The sequence below is a fragment of the Talaromyces stipitatus genome, genomic scaffold (genome assembly GCF_000003125.1).
Source record: "Talaromyces stipitatus ATCC 10500 scf_1105507295487 genomic scaffold, whole genome shotgun sequence".
Lineage (NCBI taxonomy): Eukaryota > Fungi > Ascomycota > Eurotiomycetes > Eurotiales > Trichocomaceae > Talaromyces > Talaromyces stipitatus.
In genome coordinates this window covers 1,205,911-1,229,016 of record NW_002990120.1, presented here as the reverse complement: position 1 = coordinate 1,229,016, position 23,106 = coordinate 1,205,911, and the positions used below count along the sequence as shown (strand labels likewise).

At 48.6% G+C, this 23,106-nt stretch overlaps 12 protein-coding genes across 12 annotated transcripts, besides 4 other annotated features; 6 read left to right on the top strand and 6 right to left on the bottom strand.

Annotated features, from left to right (window-relative positions):
• Positions 1-220: 220 nt before the first annotated feature.
• TSTA_056600 (ubiquitin-protein ligase (Asi3), putative) lies at positions 221-3,740 on the top strand (the record flags this gene model as incomplete). Its single annotated transcript, XM_002487225.1, has 2 exons — positions 221-443; positions 508-3,740. The coding sequence occupies 2 exons, from the start codon at positions 221-223 to the stop codon at positions 3,453-3,455; spliced, it is 3,171 nt and encodes a 1,056-aa protein (XP_002487270.1). The 3' UTR covers positions 3,456-3,740.
• TSTA_056590 (uncharacterized protein) lies at positions 3,732-4,912 on the bottom strand (the record flags this gene model as incomplete). The annotated part of the gene is made up of 5 exons (XM_002487224.1): positions 3,732-3,889; positions 3,955-4,275; positions 4,333-4,454; positions 4,526-4,745; positions 4,828-4,912. 5 exons carry the CDS (start codon positions 4,910-4,912, stop codon positions 3,732-3,734), a joined length of 906 nt encoding a protein of 301 aa, XP_002487269.1.
• An 812-nt stretch (positions 4,913-5,724) lies between these two features.
• Positions 5,725-7,061, top strand: TSTA_056580 (uncharacterized protein). The gene is made up of 3 exons (XM_002487223.1): positions 5,725-5,746; positions 5,813-6,027; positions 6,096-7,061. The coding sequence occupies exons 2-3, from the start codon at positions 5,876-5,878 to the stop codon at positions 6,943-6,945; spliced, it is 1,002 nt and encodes a 333-aa protein (XP_002487268.1). The 5' UTR covers positions 5,725-5,746; positions 5,813-5,875; the 3' UTR covers positions 6,946-7,061.
• A 1-nt stretch (position 7,062) lies between these two features.
• Positions 7,063-9,358, bottom strand: TSTA_056570 (ubiquitin-like activating enzyme (UlaA), putative). Its single transcript, XM_002487222.1, has 2 exons — positions 8,874-9,358; positions 7,063-8,815 (listed from the first exon to the last, which is right to left on the bottom strand). The coding sequence occupies exons 1-2, from the start codon at positions 9,246-9,248 to the stop codon at positions 7,508-7,510; spliced, it is 1,683 nt and encodes a 560-aa protein (XP_002487267.1). The 5' UTR covers positions 9,249-9,358; the 3' UTR covers positions 7,063-7,507.
• A 194-nt stretch (positions 9,359-9,552) lies between these two features.
• Positions 9,553-11,804, top strand: TSTA_056560 (ribose 5-phosphate isomerase A). Its single transcript, XM_002487221.1, has 3 exons — positions 9,553-9,697; positions 9,791-10,281; positions 10,348-11,804. Exons 1-3 carry the CDS (start codon positions 9,651-9,653, stop codon positions 10,788-10,790), a joined length of 981 nt encoding a protein of 326 aa, XP_002487266.1. The 5' UTR covers positions 9,553-9,650; the 3' UTR covers positions 10,791-11,804.
• On the bottom strand, positions 11,001-12,224 carry TSTA_056550 (nuclear pore complex subunit, putative; the record flags this gene model as incomplete). The annotated part of the gene is made up of 3 exons (XM_002487220.1): positions 12,184-12,224; positions 11,858-12,113; positions 11,001-11,802 (listed from the first exon to the last, which is right to left on the bottom strand). The coding sequence occupies exons 1-3, from the start codon at positions 12,188-12,190 to the stop codon at positions 11,001-11,003; spliced, it is 1,065 nt and encodes a 354-aa protein (XP_002487265.1). The 5' UTR covers positions 12,191-12,224.
• Positions 12,225-12,334: 110 nt separating this feature from the next.
• TSTA_056540 (ATP binding protein, putative) lies at positions 12,335-13,571 on the top strand (the record flags this gene model as incomplete). Its single annotated transcript, XM_002487219.1, has 3 exons — positions 12,335-12,741; positions 12,793-12,893; positions 12,942-13,571. Exons 1-3 carry the CDS (start codon positions 12,453-12,455, stop codon positions 13,569-13,571), a joined length of 1,020 nt encoding a protein of 339 aa, XP_002487264.1. The 5' UTR covers positions 12,335-12,452.
• TSTA_056530 (uncharacterized protein) lies at positions 13,528-14,357 on the bottom strand. The gene is made up of 3 exons (XM_002487218.1): positions 14,092-14,357; positions 13,636-14,031; positions 13,528-13,572 (listed from the first exon to the last, which is right to left on the bottom strand). Exons 1-2 carry the CDS (start codon positions 14,351-14,353, stop codon positions 13,655-13,657), a joined length of 639 nt encoding a protein of 212 aa, XP_002487263.1. The 5' UTR covers positions 14,354-14,357; the 3' UTR covers positions 13,528-13,572; positions 13,636-13,654.
• Positions 13,658-13,741: a microsatellite.
• Positions 14,241-14,277: a microsatellite.
• Positions 14,358-14,679: 322 nt separating the features above from the next.
• Positions 14,680-17,134, bottom strand: TSTA_056520 (ATP citrate lyase, subunit 1, putative; the record flags this gene model as incomplete). Its single annotated transcript, XM_002487217.1, has 5 exons — positions 14,680-15,366; positions 15,427-16,522; positions 16,576-16,765; positions 16,825-16,941; positions 17,001-17,134. The coding sequence occupies 5 exons, from the start codon at positions 17,132-17,134 to the stop codon at positions 14,933-14,935; spliced, it is 1,971 nt and encodes a 656-aa protein (XP_002487262.1). The 3' UTR covers positions 14,680-14,932.
• A 1,083-nt stretch (positions 17,135-18,217) lies between these two features.
• Positions 18,218-18,244: a sequence feature (GC_rich).
• A 744-nt stretch (positions 18,245-18,988) lies between these two features.
• TSTA_056510 (ATP citrate lyase subunit (Acl), putative) lies at positions 18,989-20,648 on the top strand (the record flags this gene model as incomplete). The annotated part of the gene is made up of 2 exons (XM_002487216.1): positions 18,989-19,429; positions 19,493-20,648. The coding sequence occupies 2 exons, from the start codon at positions 18,989-18,991 to the stop codon at positions 20,507-20,509; spliced, it is 1,458 nt and encodes a 485-aa protein (XP_002487261.1). The 3' UTR covers positions 20,510-20,648.
• Positions 20,649-20,733: 85 nt separating this feature from the next.
• On the bottom strand, positions 20,734-21,647 carry TSTA_056500 (GPI anchored CFEM domain protein; the record flags this gene model as incomplete). The annotated part of the gene is made up of 2 exons (XM_002487215.1): positions 20,734-21,418; positions 21,483-21,647. The coding sequence occupies 2 exons, from the start codon at positions 21,645-21,647 to the stop codon at positions 20,855-20,857; spliced, it is 729 nt and encodes a 242-aa protein (XP_002487260.1). The 3' UTR covers positions 20,734-20,854.
• Positions 21,648-22,120: 473 nt separating this feature from the next.
• TSTA_056490 (steroid dehydrogenase, putative) lies at positions 22,121-22,948 on the top strand (the record flags this gene model as incomplete). The annotated part of the gene is made up of 2 exons (XM_002487214.1): positions 22,121-22,205; positions 22,239-22,948. The coding sequence occupies 2 exons, from the start codon at positions 22,121-22,123 to the stop codon at positions 22,946-22,948; spliced, it is 795 nt and encodes a 264-aa protein (XP_002487259.1).
• Positions 22,133-22,153: a microsatellite.
• Positions 22,949-23,106: the final 158 nt, after the last annotated feature.

The following is a 23,106-nucleotide window of genomic DNA, read 5'->3' as shown; positions in this document are numbered from 1 at the left end:
TACAGAGTAGGTAATGAGGCATCTCAGGTCGCGAAGTTCTCCGAACTCATACATACCTTTTGATCAAATGGAGAGCGATATACTGGTACTTTCCAGGTATACACTTAAGCGTAATGAGAGGCTAGCCAGTTCGCTCTTCAAAATTCGTGCTGATTGAAACAAAAAGCTCGAATCGCAAGCTGACATCTCTTGACGGATTTCCCTTTGGGCAAGGCTCTTGATGGGGCGGGAGCGGAGGCGCGGGGATCACCAGGTATTACGCCCGATAGCACCGGGAGTCCGGGACAACATCACACAGCAATATACTCCTCTTTTGCCTTGTCAGCATCACACATCATTTGCACCCTTGGCTCAGTTTAATACCATAATTCATTTGCACTCTCGTGCACTCCTCAGGCGCTTCGTCTCTCGCAGAGTTATGACCAAGGGAAGACGCCTCCCAGGTGTCGGACCCCAAGTCCTGCTCTCTTCAGGCGAATACTGATGGGTTATTGCTAAATCAAACAGACCATCCCATCTTTTTTATCAGCGATCATACTTGGATCACTGAGGAAACCGGGTATACCTCCTCCGCTGTTCCTTTTTTGAAAGCAATGTCGGCTTTCAGCGATCCTGTCCCCTCGGTCTCCGCGCATACTCTCAACAACACACTAGCCAGCAACGTATCGTCGTATCCACTGTTACTGTTGAAAGCCCCATGGCAAGCATTTCAACAAGTCGAAACTTTCACGTTCGTCACTCTCCCACACAATGTCGCGCGTTTAACTGGTTTAAGTAGCCTTCTTGGTCCTGGAGCAGGAGATGGTGACCGGGCAGCTGCGACTGCAGCCATTGGAGCAAATCATATAGCCGAAGCAATCGCAGAGAATGGCGGCCCTGACAGTCCATTCAACATGGCTGATGTCTTTCAAGCAATGAGGAGATTTAGTGGCTTCTTCAGCTACATGACGAGTCGGTGGTCTTTGGCTTGTTTTTCTGTTGCTTTGATACTCAATCGCGTGACGATATATGCGTCGTCGAGGCGGCACATTAGGATCCCATGGAAGAAACGCCTTGCGCTCCGCATAATACCCATCGCTTTATTTCTAGCACAGATCGTGAATCTATTACGCGCTATTCGATGTCAGACGTCTACCGATTACCCTGCAATTCGATATGGTCATGTTGACAAGCGCTTCTCCTCTGATCATGCTACTGGTGGTGGCTTCTTATACACTATGAGCTCTACACTGTTACCCTGGGAATCATATTCTGATTCTTGTAGTGCGGTCGGTATGAATAGACCAACAGATAGCAATGAACTGCCTCGTGGGTCGTTCACCCTGCTGTGGCCAGTTTTTATTACCCTTTGCTTGAGTCACTTTGTGGAAACGCTTTTATGCGCTTTACAAGGTCGACCTGTTGTCACCGAAGCTGGGATGTCAATTTTCGAACATTCCCTTGCATTCGCAGAGGCCGAAACCATGGTCAGCCAGTCTATCGGTCTGGGCTTGTTCGGATTAACAAAACATAACCCAAGAGACGATCTACCTTTGACTGGAGACGATGCCTCAACTTTGCACATACTCACCCGCGCACAAGTTTTGGAGAAAATGAATGTCACGCCTGAATTGCTGTTCATTATCCTCATTTCGTGCTGTAACAGCCTGTGCTCTAACGCTCTCGATGTCTTCGGAAAGCAAAGCAGATACCGGCTGATAAATACGACCATATGGGGTCTTTGCTACATGGGAGCCATGGCCTGGGGTTTCCTCGATAGCTCACCTGTCAGTAGTGAAAGCGGCTTCCTCAAGTTTCCTACCGTCTGCATAGTCGGGTTTGTGCCTCATCTTCTCATATTGACAGGGATTCTTGTTTGCTTGGGTATCTATGGGCTCGCCGTTCTTATCAGCGCATTCAATCTACCTCCGGGATTGCCAGAACCGTTGTCGATTTGGGAGCGATTCTCTTTAGCACATGAGAATATGCAAGGCGCAAGTCAGATTCGTAACGTCCGTCTTAACATGCACGAGGATTTTTATACCTCTCTACTCCGGATTGGGTATGCCGCCTTGACCGCGGCGAGTGAGGCAGTCTTCTTAAATGAGGGCCGTAGTGTGGTAGCTCGCCGAAGAACCTGGTTAGAGGAAGACAGACTTACTGAAATTGAGACCGCTCGTCGAAGAGGATCGGCTAGACCAAGGACTTGGGCCGGTAATGCTTCAGCTTCTCGATGGGACGACGCAGCTACTATTAATTTTGATATTCCCACACCGCAAGCAGAAACGTGGGAAAGTGGATACGGCAAGGAACAGAAGATCGAAAAACTGAAGAACATATACCGGTCTCATTCACAAAATAATCTGGGTGGTGTTGGCGCATTTCATGGCGCAAGCAGGTGTTACCATGGGTTCGCATTTTTCAGGGGCATCTTTTATTTGATTTTTAGGTGGATTGCGCTAGGGGTGGACAAGATTTTGGAACGAATGGGTATTACGTCTCGACCGCAGTGGATGGTCCGTCTCATCGGATCCAATAAGCGAGGAAAGAAGACAAGCCGCAGAGAGCAACAGGCACCGTTGGACTTTTGGATCTTGACGGACGATGGCGAGCTCGAGCTCCCGGAAGATGACGAGTTCGACGTAGAGAAAGAAATGCGCAAGAGAGAAATTCAGAACCAATCAAGATGGGAAGATACAGACGAGACTCGCTTAGATAACAAACTCTACAATTGGTGGACAGCTGGAGGATCCTGGGGTAACCAAGATGAAAGTGTCGATTATGTGCCTTCAGAAGATGGCTTCGAAGATAACACCAGCGTGATATCTATGCAGACCAACGATGACGACTGGGAAGATGATGAGGAATCTAGTGGTCGTCGAACTCCTACGCAACAAGATCCCTTTCCTCGCTCATTTTCGCGCGAAAGTACGCCACTAACGGAGACACTTTTGGATACATCATCTCTTGCCAGATTACTTGACCCGCGGGACCAAGAGAGTAAGAATGAAGCTCGCATCCTCGCTGCACATCTCCTCGCCGAGCAAGAAGGCCGCATAATGACCCGCAGCCGCTTCCGACGTCAAGATGAGCACGAACGGGCGCGAGTCTTGTTACCAGTGCGTTTCCACGCCCCATACAGAGACGGCAGCAATAATAGCACGGAGAAACTGCGCCCTACAGCCGAAGAAGAGGCCGAAATCCTCGAAAAGCTGATCTTGACTCGCCGTCAAGAAGCTGCGACGCATTATCAAGACGGCCCAAGGGAGTCATGGGGAACAGGCGCAGCAGGCCTGGGAGACGACGGTCCCCAATGTGTGATATGCCAAACAAGTCCACGATCAATCATCGCCTGGCCATGTCGATGTCTCTGCGTCTGCGAAGATTGCAGAGTCAGTCTGGCCATGAATAACTTTGGGAGTTGTGTTACTTGTCGCCAGGAAGTTGCTGGCTTCGTTAGGTTGTGGGTTCCTTGAATCTTATTCTTGTTTTTATACTTTTGGCCGAGTTTGTATATCTTAATTTTAAGATGGTTGGCTTCTTGTAGCTTATTCACTTGCATTGGTTGCTTGTGTAAGTGCTGGTTCTTTATTTAGATAGACTTCGGGCCTTGTATCAACAATCTCTTCATGCTTCTTGTGTTATTAGGTATCATACCCACGTTTAACATACGAAAATTATTGTGAAGTTAACATCAGAAGAGTTGATCAATCATCTTGCATCATCATCAGAGGACTTCTTCATCAGTCATGTTAGCCAGGATTATAGCTAAAATCCCTGTACCGTCCATGGTTCACAAAATACTTTGGTTCTTCTGCGAGACCGCGACTCTCTCTGAGGACCGCCGACCCTGGCTGAGCAGGAAGACATGTCCGATGTAGTGACGGCGTGGTCATTGCATTTTGGGCGACTATTGACTCTAATGTCAGCTCAAAATGTTTGTTGTTGCGGACTATTTAGAGAGTAATTGTATACCAGAAAAAGAAAACTGAGGAGGAGGCATTGGGCCCGTATCCGCAATGAAGCGGTCCTCCCTAATTTTTGAGCTTGCACTACCACTTCTTTGATGCCAAAAGAGTTGTTCTGTGCTATGTTTAACGTTGCGTCTCTCTGTTGATGGTAGAGCATCGAAATGTCGAGAGGCAGCCGTTGCTGCTTGTATCTGGGATGGCATCGCCCGACTTTTAAGAAGATTGTAAAGATTCGTCATCTGAGTATGTTTCTTGCATTTCTCGTGGTACAGAGCGATGAGCTCGTCGTTCCTTTTCTGCAGTTGATCTTGAGCCATCTGCATGTCTCGAGGCACCAGGTCAGAAACAGATCAGTGTCCTGCAGAAATCAGCATAAACTTACCAGCAAGCTTGTTCTGTAGACTCGATATCTCCGCATTGGCACTGTTGATCAACTTTTCTTTCTCGGTGTTGAGGTTGCTGTACTTTTCTGTGAGCCCTTTGCTGAGATATTCTTGGTAGCATCTAGTTAGTAGTAAGTAGTCGTCAGGACTCTCTCATTGTCTCAGCAATATATGACTTAGAGTGCGTATTACATTTCTTGCGTCGTTTGATAAGCCCAGAACGACAGCGCTCTCCCAGCGCATTCGATGATCATGGTAGGATCCAAACCACCCAGCACGCTGGTTTTGTAATCTTCTGTAGGGTTGAGCACAGTCGACACGACATCGTCGGGGTTGCGCAAGTTTGCTTGACATGCAGGGCAGATGCGATTTTTCTGTGTCTGTGGCGCGAGACCCAGGGTTTCTGCGCAAGCTAGACAGAAGATGTGCCTAGATGTTTCATGTCATTAGCAGAACCTCCCTTCAATGGATAGGTGAAATGGACACGAACGAACAAGTCGTCACGGCAGCTCGATCATTCAGGGTTTTTCGACATGTCAGGGAGTTGCAACGGAGCGAGAAGCCCAATGATTGCGCCATCAATTCAATCGATATTCTGATGACAGATTAAAAATGAATAGGAGTGAGGTTGAGGTTCGGTTGATGATGAAGAAGGCATGATGACCGTGACTGTTCCTGCCCTAAGATGGAGTTAGGGCACGTATTACCGAAAGAGGAAGGAGCCACTGCCGCATCACTTGCAAACGGCACGTGACCAGGAGCGGTATTCCAGGGGCTAAATAACCCGGCCAGACCGCCTGCAGAATAACGTCCGGCCCAATCAGGATGCAGGGATCGGCTGTCATCCAATGGCGGATCCGGCCACTCCACCAATAAGAATGGATCCGTGCGCTGGGTTTCACGTTTTGACTTTGGGGAAAGCGCTGCCTCAGGTTCTCCATCCCTATTCTAATCTAACTACGTCGTTAGCTAGCTAGTACCACAAATTCTTCTTCCAACTCTCACAAGACCTACTTCTCACTCTCCTTTTCCCTCGATTTTTTGTCAGATTGAAGCGCTTCATTCTGGCCATGCTGAGACACTCTGCATCCCACCAAACATAACGGCGCACTTGTATTTTGCCTGGTGGACCCAATTTTTGACACTTTGCATCTACGTACATACATACATGCACCCAGTCGCTCATTACTCTGTACGAGAATTCCTTTTCCCACGTCAATTCACAGCGACCACTGTCGCATTCAGCAGGCCATGCCGAGCCGAATTTTAGGCCAGACTATTCTAGTTGGCTGTTTACTTTTTGCTCTTGTATATTTTCTTTATCATCCTTACGACACACAACCCACACCGAAGTCGTCGCGCAGATCGTCCAGTTCGGAATTAATAAATGATACCAGGAATTCCACGTTAGGGGTTAGTGAACTCGAGTTTTTTTATTGCGAATTCAGTCGACTAACTTATGTATCTCCGCCAATTCAGTTTGGTGCTATATACGTTATCAACCTACCCCCGCGAACAGACCGTCGAGATGCTCTCGCGCTTATGGCGTCCATGTCGGACTTGAAGTTGGACTATATTGAGGGAAAATCGGGCGACGAGGTCTCGGATAGAGCGCTTCCCCCACCGGCAAGCCACAACACCCAAAGAACTGGCAATATTGGCAGCTGGAGGAGCCATTTAAATGCGATTAGAGCGTAAGCTACAAGGCCGCTATTCCTTTAATCTTCACAGGCGATTTCTAATAGCAGCTTCCATATCGCAGAGTCGTCGAGAATAATCTGGACTCGGCACTCATTCTCGAAGATGATGCAGATTGGGATGTTCGCATCCACGATCAAATGTACGACTATGCCGAGACGGTGCGAGTTTTGACAACACCACTTGCGGGCACGACGAACAGTTATGCGGATCCTTCATACTACGATCCATCCAAGGGTGGTCAGCCAGAAGAACTCATCTTTGGCCAGCTTCCCAAGACCGTGAAGCCACAAGTATCGCCATACGGCGACGACTGGGACGTGCTTTGGATTGGGCATTGTGGTACCGAAGCCCCAAATATCAACCTGGCAGACGAAGAAAAGGCCAAGAAATCCCATACCATACCTCGTGGGCGTGTGATCCATTACAATGATGAGACTGTGCCTCAGAACCACCATTTGCATGTGATGGAGCAGGAGCGTGATCCACGCGAGATTTTCCCCGATCATACCCGGACGACCCACCACGTCATGGGTCAGATTTGCTCTCTAGTATATGCTGTCTCGCAACGAGGCGCCCGCCGCATCCTCTACGAAATGGGCGTGAAGAAATTCGACGGGCCTTACGACATCATGCTACGGGACATTTGCGAAGGCGTCAACGATCGGCCCAAGGGTGCTGTGTGTCTATCTGTCGAACCTGGTATCTTCAACCACCATCGACCCGTTGGTCCATCCGCCTACCACAGCGATATTTCCGAACATCTGGCACCCCCGGTTGAAGTCGCATTTACTGAAAATATACGGTACAGTGCGCGTCTAGCGCTGGAAAATTATGCTGTTGGCTCGACTGAATTAGTGGACCAATGGCCAGATAAGATTATCACGTCGTCATCTTCATCATATGCATCATAGAAGCTTCTCTTATCTCATTGCAGCCTTATAGCCCTAACGCCTTTTGATGGAGGACACCCCTTTTTTGACATACATTGCAAAATCTCATGATAAACACTTTTTTCTTCGATACCGAGCTGTTACATTTACTTTGCTCACGTCATTGCCGATCTTGCTACGAATTTCACCTTCTCAATACTCTGTACACTTTTGACATTTCACTTTTTTTTTTTTTTTTGGCTTACATGTTTGGGCTACCTTTCTTACATGATTATCAAGGCTATATGCATTATCCTGTCTTCTATAGTTGGCTTTGTTTCTGGGGTCAGGAGTACGGACAGGCGCCAGAATATGTACATGCCATTTTTTGGATTCTCAAGATTTTGAAAGACGGTCTATTTTTCCTTTGCATATAAGGGGGGAGCTTGAATCAAGTTTATATCCTTACATTCAGGCTGTACAAGCTATATTTCTTTCTGGATTGTGTCTGAATGGATTATTGATAACATGACTATTCGTGCTAGAACCTTGCTATTTCGTCATTCATTTATTCATTTTGTAGCTTCTAAAGACCCTGCCGGTCTTACAAGCGATACATCTCACTCCGACTACCAATTCCGTCAAAGATACAAGTATTATCCAACGGCACATACTGTCTAGTCAACACTTTGAGCGCTTCTTGCGAGACCAAGCCGCCAGTCAGAGAGGAGATATTATGCAGTTCACCACCTTCAGTACGACGCAGCTCTTTAGCTGCTTTCGTCACGTTGTCACGAACCGATTCTCTATCTTCGAGGAAGGATTTGTCGTCTTCTGCGATTGTGGTTATTAGTCGGTCGAGGGTTGCATCCCAGGTAGCATCGTCGTCTAATGCTGTTGCGGGTAATTTTCCGTTTTGGATTCCATCTACAATGACGTCTAGGGCTTCGAAAGCGATGTAGACAGAAATCACGGATTCAGGGTTACCAAACCCGAATCGTATAGCTTTGAGAGTTTGGCTGGCGTCGATGGTGATGTGAGGTATTCGTCGGCCACGAATGACTTTCACATGAGATGCATTCTTGCAAAAGACTTCGACTTCTTTCTCCGCAACTGGCGTAGGTCGTGAACCCAGCTGCGATTCTAGAATACGAACAGTCTCCAAGACTTCTTTGATATCTCGGCTCGCTTTGCTTTTATAGATGTTCTGCAAGGAGATATAATCTGCCGACTTGGCTTTCATATCAGGCAAAGATCCAGGAAGTGGGAGAACAGCATGTTTTTCATAGAACTCTTTCAACGCAGCGGCAATAATCCAGAAATTGTCTGAATCTGGTCGCAGGTTCTTGCACTGCTCCATGTCGAATATCTCGCGAATATTACTGCGTAACGACCAAGGATTAATGCCCTTGAGCACCGCACCCACAGCTTCATCAAAGTTCTCTTCCGCGCCTTCTGCTGTGTTGATTCTTGCTCCGGCTCTCACGAATTCTCTAAAGGCTGTCTTTTCCTTGTAATTTTCTGGTGCTTTCCCGTCATGTTCGGCTTTCCAATTTTCGATGTAGTGTAATAATATGAGAATATAAGGGACATGGCCGTGGTCGTGGTCATCGAGCTCATCGAGGTTCGTGAGTGCTGAGGCTGCAGCCTGCAGCTCAGGCCATGGATTGAGTAGTCGTAAGTCTTGAGTAGATTCGGGGTCTGGGTGTGTTTCCACAATAGGGAATTCGGAGGGTAGTTGTAATGAGAAGGAGGAATAGAAGCCGACGGATCGCGTGTAAATTAAAGGGATGCCAAGTTGTTCGGCAGAGATGGACAATGTATCGAGAGATGACCGTTTTATAGGGCCTGACACCACTATGAGTTTATAGTCTGAGAGGAAATCAGATTGTTGTAGGAGATCTGAAATTGGCTAGAGTAAGGTCAGTTTCGCGAAGAACTCCAATACTATTTAAGAGGTTCATGATCACCTCAGTTCTGTAGTCTCCATCCACATCAGGATTCAGCTCCTTGAGATATGTACATGTTTCCTGAGCTCGTGATTTTCCCAGACTACTCTCTTCGACAAAGAAATTCACACCGAGGTCAGATTCTGTAACAATGGCAGGATCAACGATGGTGAATCCTCCCACTCCAGGCAAGACCAGGTTCTTGAGCGTTTCGACACCAGCAACACCGCCGATTGATGTGTTTTCTCCGTCGATAGGACCGTCCGAATTGACTAGTAGTACTCGCGACTGCTCAAGTGCTTGCTGTCCACTGGCTGCCCATAAACGCAGTTGTCGGTCATACTTCCTCTCCTTTGAAGAAGGCCCCACCAAAGTGATGGGGAACGCGTCTGTCATTGCTCGTTCGCTGTGAGATGAAAAGAATGTGAAAACAGCGAGGAAAGGATATGTAGTCGCACTGCTAGGGTGATTGGACGCAGAGCAGCTGTGTCAGCTTGCTGATGGGTGTTGAGGATGTTAGTAAGATCATGTAAGATTCCAGATAAGTTAGATGATAAATAGTCAACTAACCCAGTCTGGCGTAGCTGCCGGTGCCCCTCATTGTTGGCCAGGCCTAAGACAGAGCCCCAAGCCCGGTGCCTAAAGGAGCCCGCGCAATAGGCTTGGTCCCCTTTTTACGTACATCCGATTGTCACGACTCACCACCGCGGGGCTATATTTGCTTATTGATCGGATACTTCGGATTGACAACGACATTTATTTACATATCTATCACATCATGCCCATCTTCAGTCCTTTATGAAACCATTCCTCCGACTCTTTTCCTCCCCAAGAGAATTTTCAATGTGAGTATCACTTCAATCGGGATCGTATTGCGCGGGGTCGCAACCATCCATTCGCCGATGCTTAGAAAGTTAGGTTCAACTGACATTTATTAGACGATACCGAACTACCTGTGTCTCAAAATCTAATCCCAGCGCATTCGGATTCCTAGCAACACCCTGCCGACAGACTTATAGATCATTCTTCGCATCCCGCTCAAAACACACCATGGCCGCCAGTATCGAAGCATCCAAACGGGCCGCGGCCAAAGTCGCCGTCCAAAACCATTACCCCCTCAACGCAAAATGGGTCGGAATCGGTAGCGGTACAACCATTGTCTACGTTGTAGAAGCCATCAAAGAATTAGGAATCGACACGAGTCTGACCAGATTCGTCCCGACGGGTTATCAATCGAAACAACTGATCAAACAGGCTGGGTTGACGGCAGTGGAATTTGATGCTCTTCCAGAGGACGTTGTGCTCGATGTCGCATTTGATGGTGCGGATGAGGTGGATGATGATTTGAATTGTATCAAGGGCGGTGGTGCTTGTCTTTTCCAAGAGAAGATTGTTGCTCTTCAAGCGAAGGAATTTATCTGTGTTGCTGGTACGTATCCAATCATCCATGCAATGTCCATACAGAACGCTCATACTTTTTTTTATCTCCGGACAGACTCGAGAAAACTTCAAAACCGCCTCTTGACCAATTGGAAATATATTCCTATTGAAGTTGCGCCTATAGCTGCGAATCGAGTTATTCGCAAACTGACCGAACTGGGCAGCATCAAACCCGCCATTCGTCTCAATACCGTTGCCAAGGAAGGTCCCCTCAAGACAGACCAGGGCTTCTTCATTGTCGATGCACCATTCCTCCCTCTTCTAACTCCATCGGACGTCAAAGCCGGCAAGGACGGCAACGGTACGGACGGGGTATGGGAAGTTGAGACCCTTGCAAACAAGATCAAGGCTATCCCTGGTGTTTTGGAAGTGGGTATTTTCTGTGGGGTTACTGGTCCTGAAGCTCAGTCTTTGGGGTCTACTGGAGGACAGAAACCTGTTGCTGCGTATTTTGGTATGCCAGATGGCACAGTGACTGTTCGAAAGGCTGCTATTTAATTATTTTCTTCTTGTCAATACCCGCACTTATTAGTATTATCCTTTCAAAGATAGACGTTGGCAGGTTCCGAAAGAATCTGATTACAAAATAGGACCATTGAAGAGGTACTCGATCTATAAATACAACAGACGCCACACTTTTTGAACCCAATACGAAATTCGCCAGCCGCCAGAATATGAGAACCCATTATTATTCAGTTGAATTGTAACTTACTTAGCCCCCTTGCCCTTAGCCTCAGTCTCACCAAGTTCGCGAATGAATATCTGAACCGTACCAGGCTCGATATCATCCTTCCCATCTTCAAACCCCGAACTAACGGCAATCGCAAGATATTTCCCATTCGAACTAAAACTGAGCGCGGCAACACTAGCTGGATATTTCTGATACTGCCGAATTCTCCTCTTCGCAATCCCGTCCCATAAAGCAACCACGCCGTCTCCACCCCCAGATGCAAATGTGCCATGGATGGGGTGGAATGAGAGTGCGTTAACGGGATAAACGACATCGACATCATCGACGGTTTGTCGATGACACTTGAATGCGTATTTGCGAGCTTGTGACTCTGTAGAAGGATCGAACCATTCAACTGCGACTCGACCCTCGATACTGGACGATGCATACCCAGCATCGTCAGGCATGCATGCAACAGCCCTCGTCATGAATTTCAGACTACTTTCCCGTCGCTGCCAAGGTTCGATTTCGACTTTGTTAACTGACGGAGGTTGAAAATCAGCTTGATCGGTTATGAGAGCAAGAGATTTAAGGTCGTAGATATGTAGTGCTCGAGAAGCCATAGCGACAACGAGTTTTGTGGGGGAGAGTGAGAGAGAAAATGGTTTGGATGGTAGTGGGATCACTGCTGGTGTAGAATCTGCGTTGAGTCGGTGGACGTGGAGTGTTGAGTCCCATGATGCGGAGATTACGATGGAGTGTTCTTTGCTGTATACCACGGATTTGACGCCGGCTTCATGGCTCGAAAGTACAGTTTGTGCAGAGGTGTTGACGTTGATTCTGCATCGTCAGTCCTATATACAGCGCAAGCAATTTTCAGGTTCATAGAACTTACTTCCTAACATCCCAATCCAATCCAGCTGTAATAATCTCATCCTCGTTGGCACCAAAACAAACATCTAACACCGGTGCTCGATGCTCGAACTTTTGTAGCAATTTCCCCGTGCCAACATCTCCATTCTCATCGCGCAAATCGTACAGATAAACGTTCTTGTCCCATGAAGACACGACTATTCTGGTGGAATCTGGTTCGGGAGAGAACTTGAGTGCGGAGATCGCATCTGTCGGTGGGGATGCGACGGTGAATTGATCTGGATTAGGACGATGTTAGTTGTCCGGCCAGTAGATACGACAGTATACAACAGCGCTCTGGGAACATACTTGACATGGCGATATGTATAACTACAAACCTCGTCTGAGCTGACGTCTTCAAGTTGAAGCTCAATCAGTTTGCGGCCAATCGAAGCTTCCATTTTGCGGGACACTTTTCTGCCACCCGATGCCGCCTAATTTATTCTTGCCTCTAGAAGTAGGCCCAGCTGTGTCTTCTCATATTATTCTTGTTGCTATTCTCTGCTTTTACTCTTCTGTGTTCAATCTATGCGGCCTTCTAACTGTTATTTTCTACTTGTGAACGATAGCACCACAGCATGCCCTTTGCGCAACTCGTCATCGGGCCTCCGGGAGCGGGGAAGTCAACATATTGCAATGGCATGCATCAGTTCATGGGAGCCATAGGCAGGAGATGCTCAATCGTGAATCTGGACCCGGCTAACGATAATACCTCGTATCCGTGTGCGCTGGACGTGCGCGATTTGGTGACGCTGGAAGAGATAATGGCAGAAGATACTTTGGGACCGAATGGCGGGGTCTTGTATGCGCTGGAAGAGCTTGAGAATAATTTTGAGTGGTTAGAGGAGGGATTGAAGGAGTTAGGAGGTATTTCTTCTTTGCTTATATTATATTCATGTGGCTGATAGATTCTCATAGATGACTATGTTTTGTTTGATTGTCCTGGTCAAGTCGAGCTATTCACGCATCACTCATCCTTACGAAATATCTTTTTCCGAATATCGAAGCTAGGATACCGAGTACATCAGCCCGACTCAGTCTCGTTATGACTATACTAACAGAAACAGTTAATAGTCATCCACCTCGTCGACTCGTACAGCCTCACCCTCCCATCCATGTACATCTCCGCCCTTCTCCTCTCCCTCCGCTCCATGCTCCAAATGGACCTCCCACACATCAACGTCCTCACCAAAATCGACAACTTATCAAACTACTCCCCTCTCCCCTTCAACCTCGATTTCTACACTGAAGTCCAAGACCTAAACTACCTTCTCCCGCACCTCGAAGCCGAAACCTCACGATTATCACATTCCAAATTCGGCGCTTTGAATCAGGCGATTATCGACCTTGTGCAGGAATTTGCCCTTGTGGCGTTTGAGACGTTGGCTGTTGAAGACAAAAAGAGTATGATGCATTTGTTGCAGGTTATTGATCGCGCGAGTGGGTATGCATTTGGGCCAGCTGAAGGGGCGAATGATTCTATATGGCAGGTTGCGGTGAGAGAAGGGTGGGGGGATTTGAATATCTCGGATGTGCAGGAGAGATGGTTGGATGCGAAGGAGGAATATGATGAGCATGAAAGGAAAGAGTTGGAAGAGGAGGCTAAAGCAAAGCAAAGTCATGGTCAGGATGATGAGCTTGATTTTCAGGGGATACCTGATAGCGGCACCAAGGTTTACCGAAAGTCGAAGTCATGACCTTTTTCAGATTTAGTCATAATATCATGTATACATAGCATTCAAAGGGGTATCTCAATCAAACCTAATAGCCATTCCATTACTCAATCATCCTCATCGTCATCCTCATCGTCATCACTATCAATATCCATCCCAAAAACAGCCTCATCATCTCCACCACCGCCACCATCCTTACCCGGAAACAAAGCCCCCCAAACACCCACATTATCCCTCTTCGCCCTTGCAATCTCCCTCCTCGCTCTCCTAATCGCTTCCTCCTCCGCCTTGCGCATAGTCCCCGAGACCCTGGCAACTCTAAAAACAGCATTTCTCATCGTCGTCTCCGATTTCTTCGCCGTTGCTGTCGTTGTGGCAGGCACAGGTATCGCATTGAGATACGTAAGCGCCGCCCAAACCAATCTATACGCCGCACGCGGACAGCGTATAATCGCCGTTGATGTAGCAGGTGACAAATATTTAACTTTGCCTCAATATCAGCTCCAATCACAACCTTCCGAATTCGCGAGGAGGGCTGATTTACCAATTAAATTCCCAGATGAAGCACCGCCCAACTTCCCGATTCCATAATCACCAAATAAATCTGAAATAGTCTCGCGTAGTAGTCGTGCGAGTACACTTGATGTCAATGTATCTGGTGTCGGGGGATGGAAGTAGAGATGTGCCGGTACTGACGACGACGACGACGACGATGATGATGATGATGATGCGGCTAGTTTGTGGATTTGCGAGGGTTCAGGGTGGAGGATGTCGATTAGGAGGTAGCGATGTTTAATGCGGACCATTTTGTTGTTTTTCTCAGATTGAGTTTCTGCGTGATTGATTCACGGATTCGTCTACGGTTTGGGATTTGTTTGTAAGTCTTTCCCTAGACCAGATTGTGCGAGGTTTGTATTAATCTTTGATCTTCTCTTGTTGGAGCGTTTTAATTCTGTCAGTGTCGGCGTGTCTCTCGGTTGAGTTGGGAGGCTGTATCTCTTAGACTCTTCTGATACTCTTCTCGGAGATCATTTTAGCGGCGGAGACCTCTAGCTTCCGTCTGACCAATCACACAACTTGACAGTCACTATCTTATCATAGACTAACAAAGTTAAGAATTACTTGCAGGTATCATTGAATACTTCGTTAACCATTCTACCCATTATTAAAGATCTACGCCGTAATGCGCACCTCGTGCCATCTTCCTGTCAAAGCCACAAACTAGACAGACAGTCAACCCGATTTTCACAAAAGAAAAACATTAAAAAAGCATTGCAATGCTAAAAGAAGACCGTGCCAATATCAAAAACAGGTGCTGGGAACGAGAATATGGAAAGAAGAAAAAGTTAAAAAGAGGAAGAGGAAAAAAACAACAACAAAATCATTTATAGGCTGACCTCGACACGACCTTCGGCGCCAGGAGCCCCCTTGGAGATGTTGGGGAGGAGGTAGGTAATGTCGTCCCATGGGTGACGGTACAAGCCAGTGCGCAGTCTCTTCTGGTCGAGGTAGTGAGCAATAAGACCAATGCTACGTCCGAGGACGAAGAGACCGTTCAAGACACCCATCTTGAGGTAGTCTTCGGCTTCTTCGGCGGAGAAAGCGCCAGAGTTGCGGAGCAAGTCGACGAAGCAGACAGCAACACATCCGTCAACGTTGAGGATGAGGTTGTCCTTCTTGGAGGTTGTGACGGTCTCGACAGCAATGGCGTAGTCGAGGAGCTTGTGGGTGGGGAAGTTCTTGGTTACGTACTCCTTGACCAATTCGACACGGAGATCGGGGTTGTTGCGGGACTTGACTTTATGACCAATACCAGGGACTTGGGAAAAATTAGCAATTCTAAAATCTTCAGCAGGGATAATACTATAGATGGACGTACTGAGTTTGTTTTCCTTGCGCATTGTGTCGACGAACTCACGAGGGCTCAAACCCTTGTCGAAAGCCTTGGTGAACTCCTCGGCAGCACCGTCAAGAGCGCCACCGAAACGAGAACCAATGGTGAGAAGACCAGAAACCAAGGCGCTGATCAAATCCTTACCAGCACGGGTAGTGATGATGGTGTTCATGGCACCAGAGACGGCAGGACCGTGGTCAGCAGTCAACATGAGAACCATCTCCAAGAACTTGCTGGCATAGGGAGGCAAGCGGCGACGGAACCAGAGGAGAGACATGACACCACCGATACCAATGTCCTCGCGGAAGACATCAGAGATGGGCATGCCGGCGTACAAAAGCTCCTGACCACGGTCGTCGGAAATGGTGGAAATGAAAGCAGCGGGCTTACGGATAAGACCCAACTCCTGGGCCCACGAGTAGTCCATGGGAATCTTGGGAATGACGGGCTCCTTGAAGGTAGCGATGGTGCCGTCAGCAACGAGTTTCTTGTAAAGATCGTTCAAAACCTGAGGGAGTTCCTCGAAGGTGTCTGGAACGTAGAAGCCAGCAGCCCTCATGTGCTTGTTCTTCTCGACGGCGGTTTCGAGCTGGGAGTTGGCAGAGGCACCAGCGTGGCCGAACTGAACCTCGGTCTTGAACATGCTGGCGCAAGTACCGATAGCCCAAGCGACAATAGGCTTGGTGATGGTGCCGTTCTTGACGGCCTCAATCACGCGGTACTCCTCAACACCACCGACTTCACCGAGAAGCAGCAGAATCTTGCACTCAGGGTCGGCCTGGTAACGGAGAAGGTGGTCAATGAAAGTGGTGCCGGGGTAACGGTCACCGCCAATGGCGACGCCCTCGTGGACGCCGTCGGCATTCTGGCAAATAATGTTGTTCAGCTCGTTGGACATACCACCGGATTTGGAGACGTAGCCGACGGAGCCTTTGCGGTAGAGCTTGGAGGCAACGATGTTGTCCATCATACCGCCGGTGTTACCAATCTTGAAAGCGCCAGGCTTGATTCCGCCAACGGTGGCAGGTCCAATGATGGTGATGCCCTTTTCTTTGGCAACAACCATGATCTCACGTGCTCTCTGTGATCCATGTTTAGTTTTTATCCGCGTTCGGGATGTATGGAGGAACGTACTCGCTCAGGAACACCCTCGGCAATGATAGCAATGGTTCTGACTTGAGGGATCTCCATCAACTCCATAGTTGAGCTGTAGACGGATCGCGAGGAAGCAAAGTTGACGACGGTGTCGACATCGCTGTGCTTGGCGAAAGCCTTTTCAACGTCCTGGTAGACAGGAAGCAGAGTCTCGCTGGTTCCCCAGTACCTATATACCAGATTAGCCTGAAATAGAACAAAAAGGGGGCGGTCGATCGAGTTGCTCACATTTTGCTGACGAACTGGCCGCCAAAGGTGTAGATGATACCGGCGACAGAGGGAGTGCTGCGCTTGCAAATAAAGTCGAAGTCGAGCATACCCTGCACAGCACGGGGTTGCATACCACTGGGTTTTCTGTCAATTGACGTCCCTCAGTACCGAATCACTGACGGGAAACAACTCACTAGACGAAGCATCGTGTTTTGGGGTGGAAGAGGGTGTGTTGTTCGAGAGGGCTTCGGAGGCGGGAAGGGGGGTTGAAGCGGGTGATGTTATCGTTGGCGCTCTGCACGCCGTTGGAGGGAGCAAGAGAAGGCATTTTGATATGTGCTGTTGGAAAGTCAGCAAAAGCAGTTCAGAGGTAAAAAAGGGAATACAGAAGCTGTTGGCTTACTTTCAAAACAACCCGTCACTTCTTGGTCTCGTGAGATCAACAGATGGACCGAAGATGCAGTAGAGCAGGAGGTGCAGGAGATGCAGTAGATGCAGTAGACGAAGAGAAAACACCAATGTACAATTAATAACAAAAGTCACACGAGATGAGAAGATGAATTGGCCAGAGACAGAGAGGATTTGTCAATTGAAGATAGAAGATAGAAGATGAGGGTGGGTAATGCGAGGGAGAGCTAGCCCCGGGCCAAAAAAAAATAAACGGACTAGCGCGGTACGGCGGGTACTAAGGTTCGGGAAAATAAAATACGCAAGGAGATCTGATGTATGGAGTATTGTCAGCACACTGCGTACTCTGCGGTACATGCTGTACGTAGTATGCTCCGCGGCTGATTGTGCTGTGCTATCCAATGTACGTGCCATCTACTAGTTGATAGATACCCCTAATTCAACGACGAGCGTAAATTACCGCCTGTGATTGCGAGTACACAGTAGAATAAGGTCCGTAATTATCGATGGGGCCGGAGCACGCAGTCCGTCTGCCGGACTGGCTCAACACTTTATCCTGGTGGGAGGAATACTCGGTGTGTCCAGCGAGACAATGACTGAGGTTTTGTTGGTGCCTCTATCAGCATACCTGCGTATGTTACAAAGTTCAAACTACGTACGCAACAAAAGAACAAAAAGGCTTCCCCGGAAAGACTCTCATACTTCCCAAAGAAGAAAACAATCAGAACAGGACTAGCGCGTCACCACCCCCCGCCAGCTCGGAGTTTCTCCCTTCTTTACTGCTTCTGGCTGTCTTCGCTATCAGATCGGTGACCGACCATTCTCTATCTTTACTTGGGGGCTTAGGTACCAGTGTGAAGGCGGTACTTAAAACAGAATAATCACCCCGGCAGTCGTGGTGGGCAGACTGGAAGGACGGCTGTAGGGTTTATGATAGATCGACAGGCTTATCGGCATTGAGATCTTACCCTCTTATCATTCATTGCATATATCCTTACCTCGTCCCCCCCCCCCCCCCCCCGGGGGGCCCTAGACGGCATGGATTGAAGGGAGACTTTCTTATGCTGGTTGCAACAAGCAACAAGCAACAAGCAACAAGTGTAGCAGACAGTTGCCCTGGTATGTTTTGTGTAGCAATACCATGTATGCCCCGAATGTATCGGGCCGTTTACGCCGCATTCCAGCATTCCGTCTTATCGGGAGATGGTGCTGTAGATGGTGCTGTAGTAGAAGTGTATGGAGTGGCAGTAAAAGCCAGTACGTAGGAAGAATACGACCTCCGGTTCGTATTGTAGTGGCCCAGTAAAATAACAGATCGAGCGCGGAGTCCGAAGAAGCGCTTCTCGTTCGTTCTGATATTTTCATCGTAGAGCGTAGTCTGTCGGTGAGTTTTCACGATAATTCGTACTGATGAATACTCTGTAGCGCTCAGTACGTAGTTCATGTCGCTAACGATACGGGATACGGGGTTGGGGACGCTCCACCGCTCAACCATTGTGGTATTGCCGTTACTAGCCGTTATTACCTGACACAGAACCGTTACCGTACATCCCAAAAGTAGCTCTTCGCAGACGATAATTTCACCTCGACTTGTTGTTGTCTCTCTCTTAATCTTCAATTCACGTCTATACCCTTCTTTACCTACCGCTGTGCCTTTTCGTTGCGTACATTCCTCCTCCGCAACTTTTCTACCAGCGTCTGCGTTCAGCCGTCCATAACTTCCTGCTTTTGATCGATATTGCCTGACGCCCAACACACCTAGATACAACACATAATGTCCGCCAAATCCATCTTCGAGGCCGACGGAAAGGCCATCCTCAACTACCACCTCACTCGTGCTCCCGTCATCAAGCCGACGCCGCTGCCTCGCGCTGCTACTCACAACCCTCCCCCCAAGCTCGCCTCCCTCTACTTCCCCGAGGATGCCGATATCAATGGCGTCCTCGACCAGGCGGAGGCCACATACCCCTGGCTGCTCGCCAAAGATGCCAAATTCGTCGCCAAGCCCGATCAATTGATCAAGCGTCGAGGCAAGAGCGGTCTCCTCGCCCTCAACAAGACCTGGCCTGAGGCTCGTGCTTGGATTGAAGCCCGCGCCGGCAAGGAGATTCAGGTCGAGACCGTCAAGGGCTACCTCCGCCAATTCTTGGTCGAGCCATTTGTTCCTCACCCTCAAGAAACCGAATACTACATCAACATTAACTCTGTCCGAGAGGTAAGTCCTGGGGCGCATTTCTGTTCGAAAGTCGGGTAGAAAACGGTTCTAATGCTGAATTAGGGTGACTGGATTCTGTTTACTCACGAAGGTGGTGTCGACGTCGGCGATGTTGATGCCAAGGCTGAGAAGATCTTGATCCCCGTGAACCTCAAGAACTACCCTTCCAACGAAGAGATCGCCGCCACTTTACTGAAGAAGGTGCCTTCTGGCCTCCACAATGTTTTGGTGGACTTCATCTCCCGTCTGTACGCCGTCTACGTCGACTGCCAATTCACTTACCTCGAGATCAACCCGCTCGTCGTTATCCCCAACGCCAATGCCACCTCCGCTGAGGTTCACTTCCTCGACTTGGCCGCGAAGCTCGACCAGACCGCCGAATTCGAGTGCGGTACCAAGTGGGCCATTGCTCGCAGCCCCTCTGCTTTGGGTCTGCCTGCTCCCAAGGGTGACGGCAGGGTCAACATCGATGCTGGCCCCCCAATGGAATTCCCCGCTCCCTTCGGCCGTGAGCTCAGCAAGGAGGAGAAGTTCATTGCTGACATGGACGCCAAGACTGGTGCTTCTCTGAAATTGACCGTGCTTAACGCGAACGGCCGCGTGTGGACCTTGGTCGCTGGTGGCGGTGCATCTGTCGTCTACGCCGACGCTATCGCATCGGCTGGTTTCGTTAGCGAGTTGGCCAATTACGGAGAATACTCCGGCGCTCCCACCGAGACCCAGACTTACAACTACGCCCGCACAGTCTTGGATTTGATGCTCCGAGCCCCTCAACACCCCGAAGGAAAGGTTCTCTTCATCGGTGGTGGTATTGCCAACTTCACCAACGTCGCTTCTACATTCAAGGGCGTCATCCGCGCACTCCGCGAGGTGGCCTCTACTCTTAATGAGCACAAGGTTCAGATCTGGGTTCGTCGTGCTGGTCCTAACTACCAAGAGGGTCTTAAGAATATCAAGGCTGTTGGCGAGGAATTGGGACTCGACATGCATGTTTACGGACCCGACATGCACGTCAGCGGTATTGTGCCTTTGGCTCTGAGCGGTAAGAAGACCGATATCAAGGAATTCGGTTCTGCTTAGACTGTGAAATGATTTTTCTTTCTTTTTTCTTTTTGCGTTTTCTATCATGTACTTGGGTGTTTGTAATAATTTATTCACGGGCATGGCATGGTTCATGATTGGATTTGATTGATAGCTTTTTTAGAACAATGACGATGACCAAGACACACTCTTCCACTATTCTCAGACTGTAAAGAGGACTTGACGGACTGGACAGGCGTGCTAAACATGTGTATGAGTATACATTCAATTCGGTATCAGTTAAACTATTAAGGTTAACATCCACGGCATTAAACAGTTGCAAGTGGCCCCAAGCGACATACTCAACTTTTTAGCTGTCCCGACTCACAACTCTCAAAAGTAGCACTACAGCGCAAACATGGCCGCAACCCCCATAGCAAACAAACCTGTCCCAACAAAAGACGCCGAGACCGAACCAGCGGCACCGGTTGATTGAGCCGCACGAGTTGAAGTCGTCGTTGTATGGGTAGTAGTAGACGCGCCACTGCTTGTACCAGTAAACGTGGACGTAGAAGTAGTCTCAGAATTGGGAGCAGATGTCACCGAAGACCCGGAAGTAGAAGCACCTCCCCCTCCAACAGCAGACGTCGACGAAGAAGAAGAGGCCTTGCTCGGACAACTCGTCTTTGATGGCGTTGGCGTTCCTGACGTCGTCACCGTCGTCGTCGAAGCGGTAGCAGCTGCAGGACCAGTGGTACTGCCCGTAACAGGCGGAATACTGATAGGCACGCCGGCCGAAGAACACAAAGACGTCACTGCATTCGAGACCGAGGATTGATCAGAAAGATCGCATGCGCTCTGCACACAGGGAGTGATTGAGCTGACGAGACCGGGGACGGCACAGTGGCAGGTGAAGTTTGTGAGGCTGGAGCAGCCGTCGTTTTGGAGGGTGGGGAGGAAGCAGCTTAGCTGTATACCGTAAATATCAGTCGCGATCTATGAGTTTTAAAGCAAGGGGAAGAGCGGGACGGACGGAGCAACCGGGGAGATGAGGGAGTTGGGCCTGAGTGAGGCCAAGGGTTGATATCAAGATAGTCAAGTATTTGAGCTGCATTCTGAGGTGTTGCTGTAGATTATTACGTGCTTGAACTAGAGACTGAGGTAATGATGATTTGGAGAATATACTAGGGCTAAGCATATACTGCGCCAGTAGTAGAAATACAATTCCTTATATACGTCTCAAAAGATCAGCCCAGAGTACCCCAAGCTGAACACCCCCTCTTCCCCTGAGCCCCAAAGGAAAAAGGATAGTAATGACAGGGTACGTAATGAACAACATACGATTGGCAAACCGATGTTGTATCCTTGGAAGACTCTGTGCTACATACATAGAGGTCAAAGGACCTAAGTGGCTAATTCGGTGCGTACAATCCGACAGGTCAGCTCTGTACAGGCGAGTCTCTGCGTAGATTGTTACTTTTGTGTGACGAGCATTTCGGCGACGTATGAAGGGGAGAACACTGTCTAATCATTGAATCAGATACATAGGATATTAATTGAAGACAATGGCTAAGTCCTTGATTATCATGTGAACGTGACGGTTGCGGAGTTAGGGCTACATGGACAAAAAACGTCAGTCAGCGGGGATCAAGCATTTCACCTCACCACATCATGTCTTCGTGGATTATTATTATTATTATTATTCTCAGCATGGCTGTCCCCTTTTCTTGTGCTGTTCTCACCGGCGGCGCTGGCGGTCTCGGCAAAGCAATCGCAGCCTAACTCCTAGGCAAAGGCGTCAAGGTGATCATCGCCGGTCGCACAGAAAGCAACTTACGTGCCACCGCCCAAGAAATCGGAGCAACAGATTACTACCTCCTCGATACCGGAGAAGTCGACAAGATCCCATCGTTTGTATCTTCGTTGTTACAGAAATATCCAGACTTGGACTGTCTGATCAACAACGCCGGCGTTCAACGGCCGCTGCAAGTGCTGAAAGATGATCCCACGGAATTCCTCCTCAAGGCCGATCAGGAGATCAATATAAATATCCGGGGTCCTATGCATCTTACACTTGCTTTAATCGACCATTTCAAACGCAGAGTAGAAAACGGTAGCGGTGCAACCATCGTCAATGTCTCCTCAGTCCTCGGATTCGTGCCTTTCTCCGTAATCAACCCCGTATACAACGGCACAAAGGCCTGGCTACATTCCTGGACCGTCAACCTGCGCACTCAACTCATTCGCAGCGGATTCGATAAAATCAAAGTCATTGAAATTGCCCCTCCGGCTGTGGAATCGGATCTTCATCGTGAAAGGGAGGATCCGGACGACAATAAGAAACATAAGAACCCGGCTGTGTTGACGATTGAGGAGTTTATGGAGGTCGTTTCAGCGGGGCTGGAACCGGGGGATGATGTGATTGCGCCGGGGACGGGGAAGGAGATTGTTGATAAGTGGTATGAGGAGTTTGGGACGAGCTATGAGAGGCTTTCTTGATGTAGGATTGCTGTTATGTGTATACAATAGCTGTCTGCTTCACTATATACGTAGCAATGATATGTGGAAGCAATGTCTCATATATACATAACAACGTAAAGATGCCCTGAGTATCATCCGGAGACTGGAGTCCGTGAGCCGATCAAATCAAATGCCAA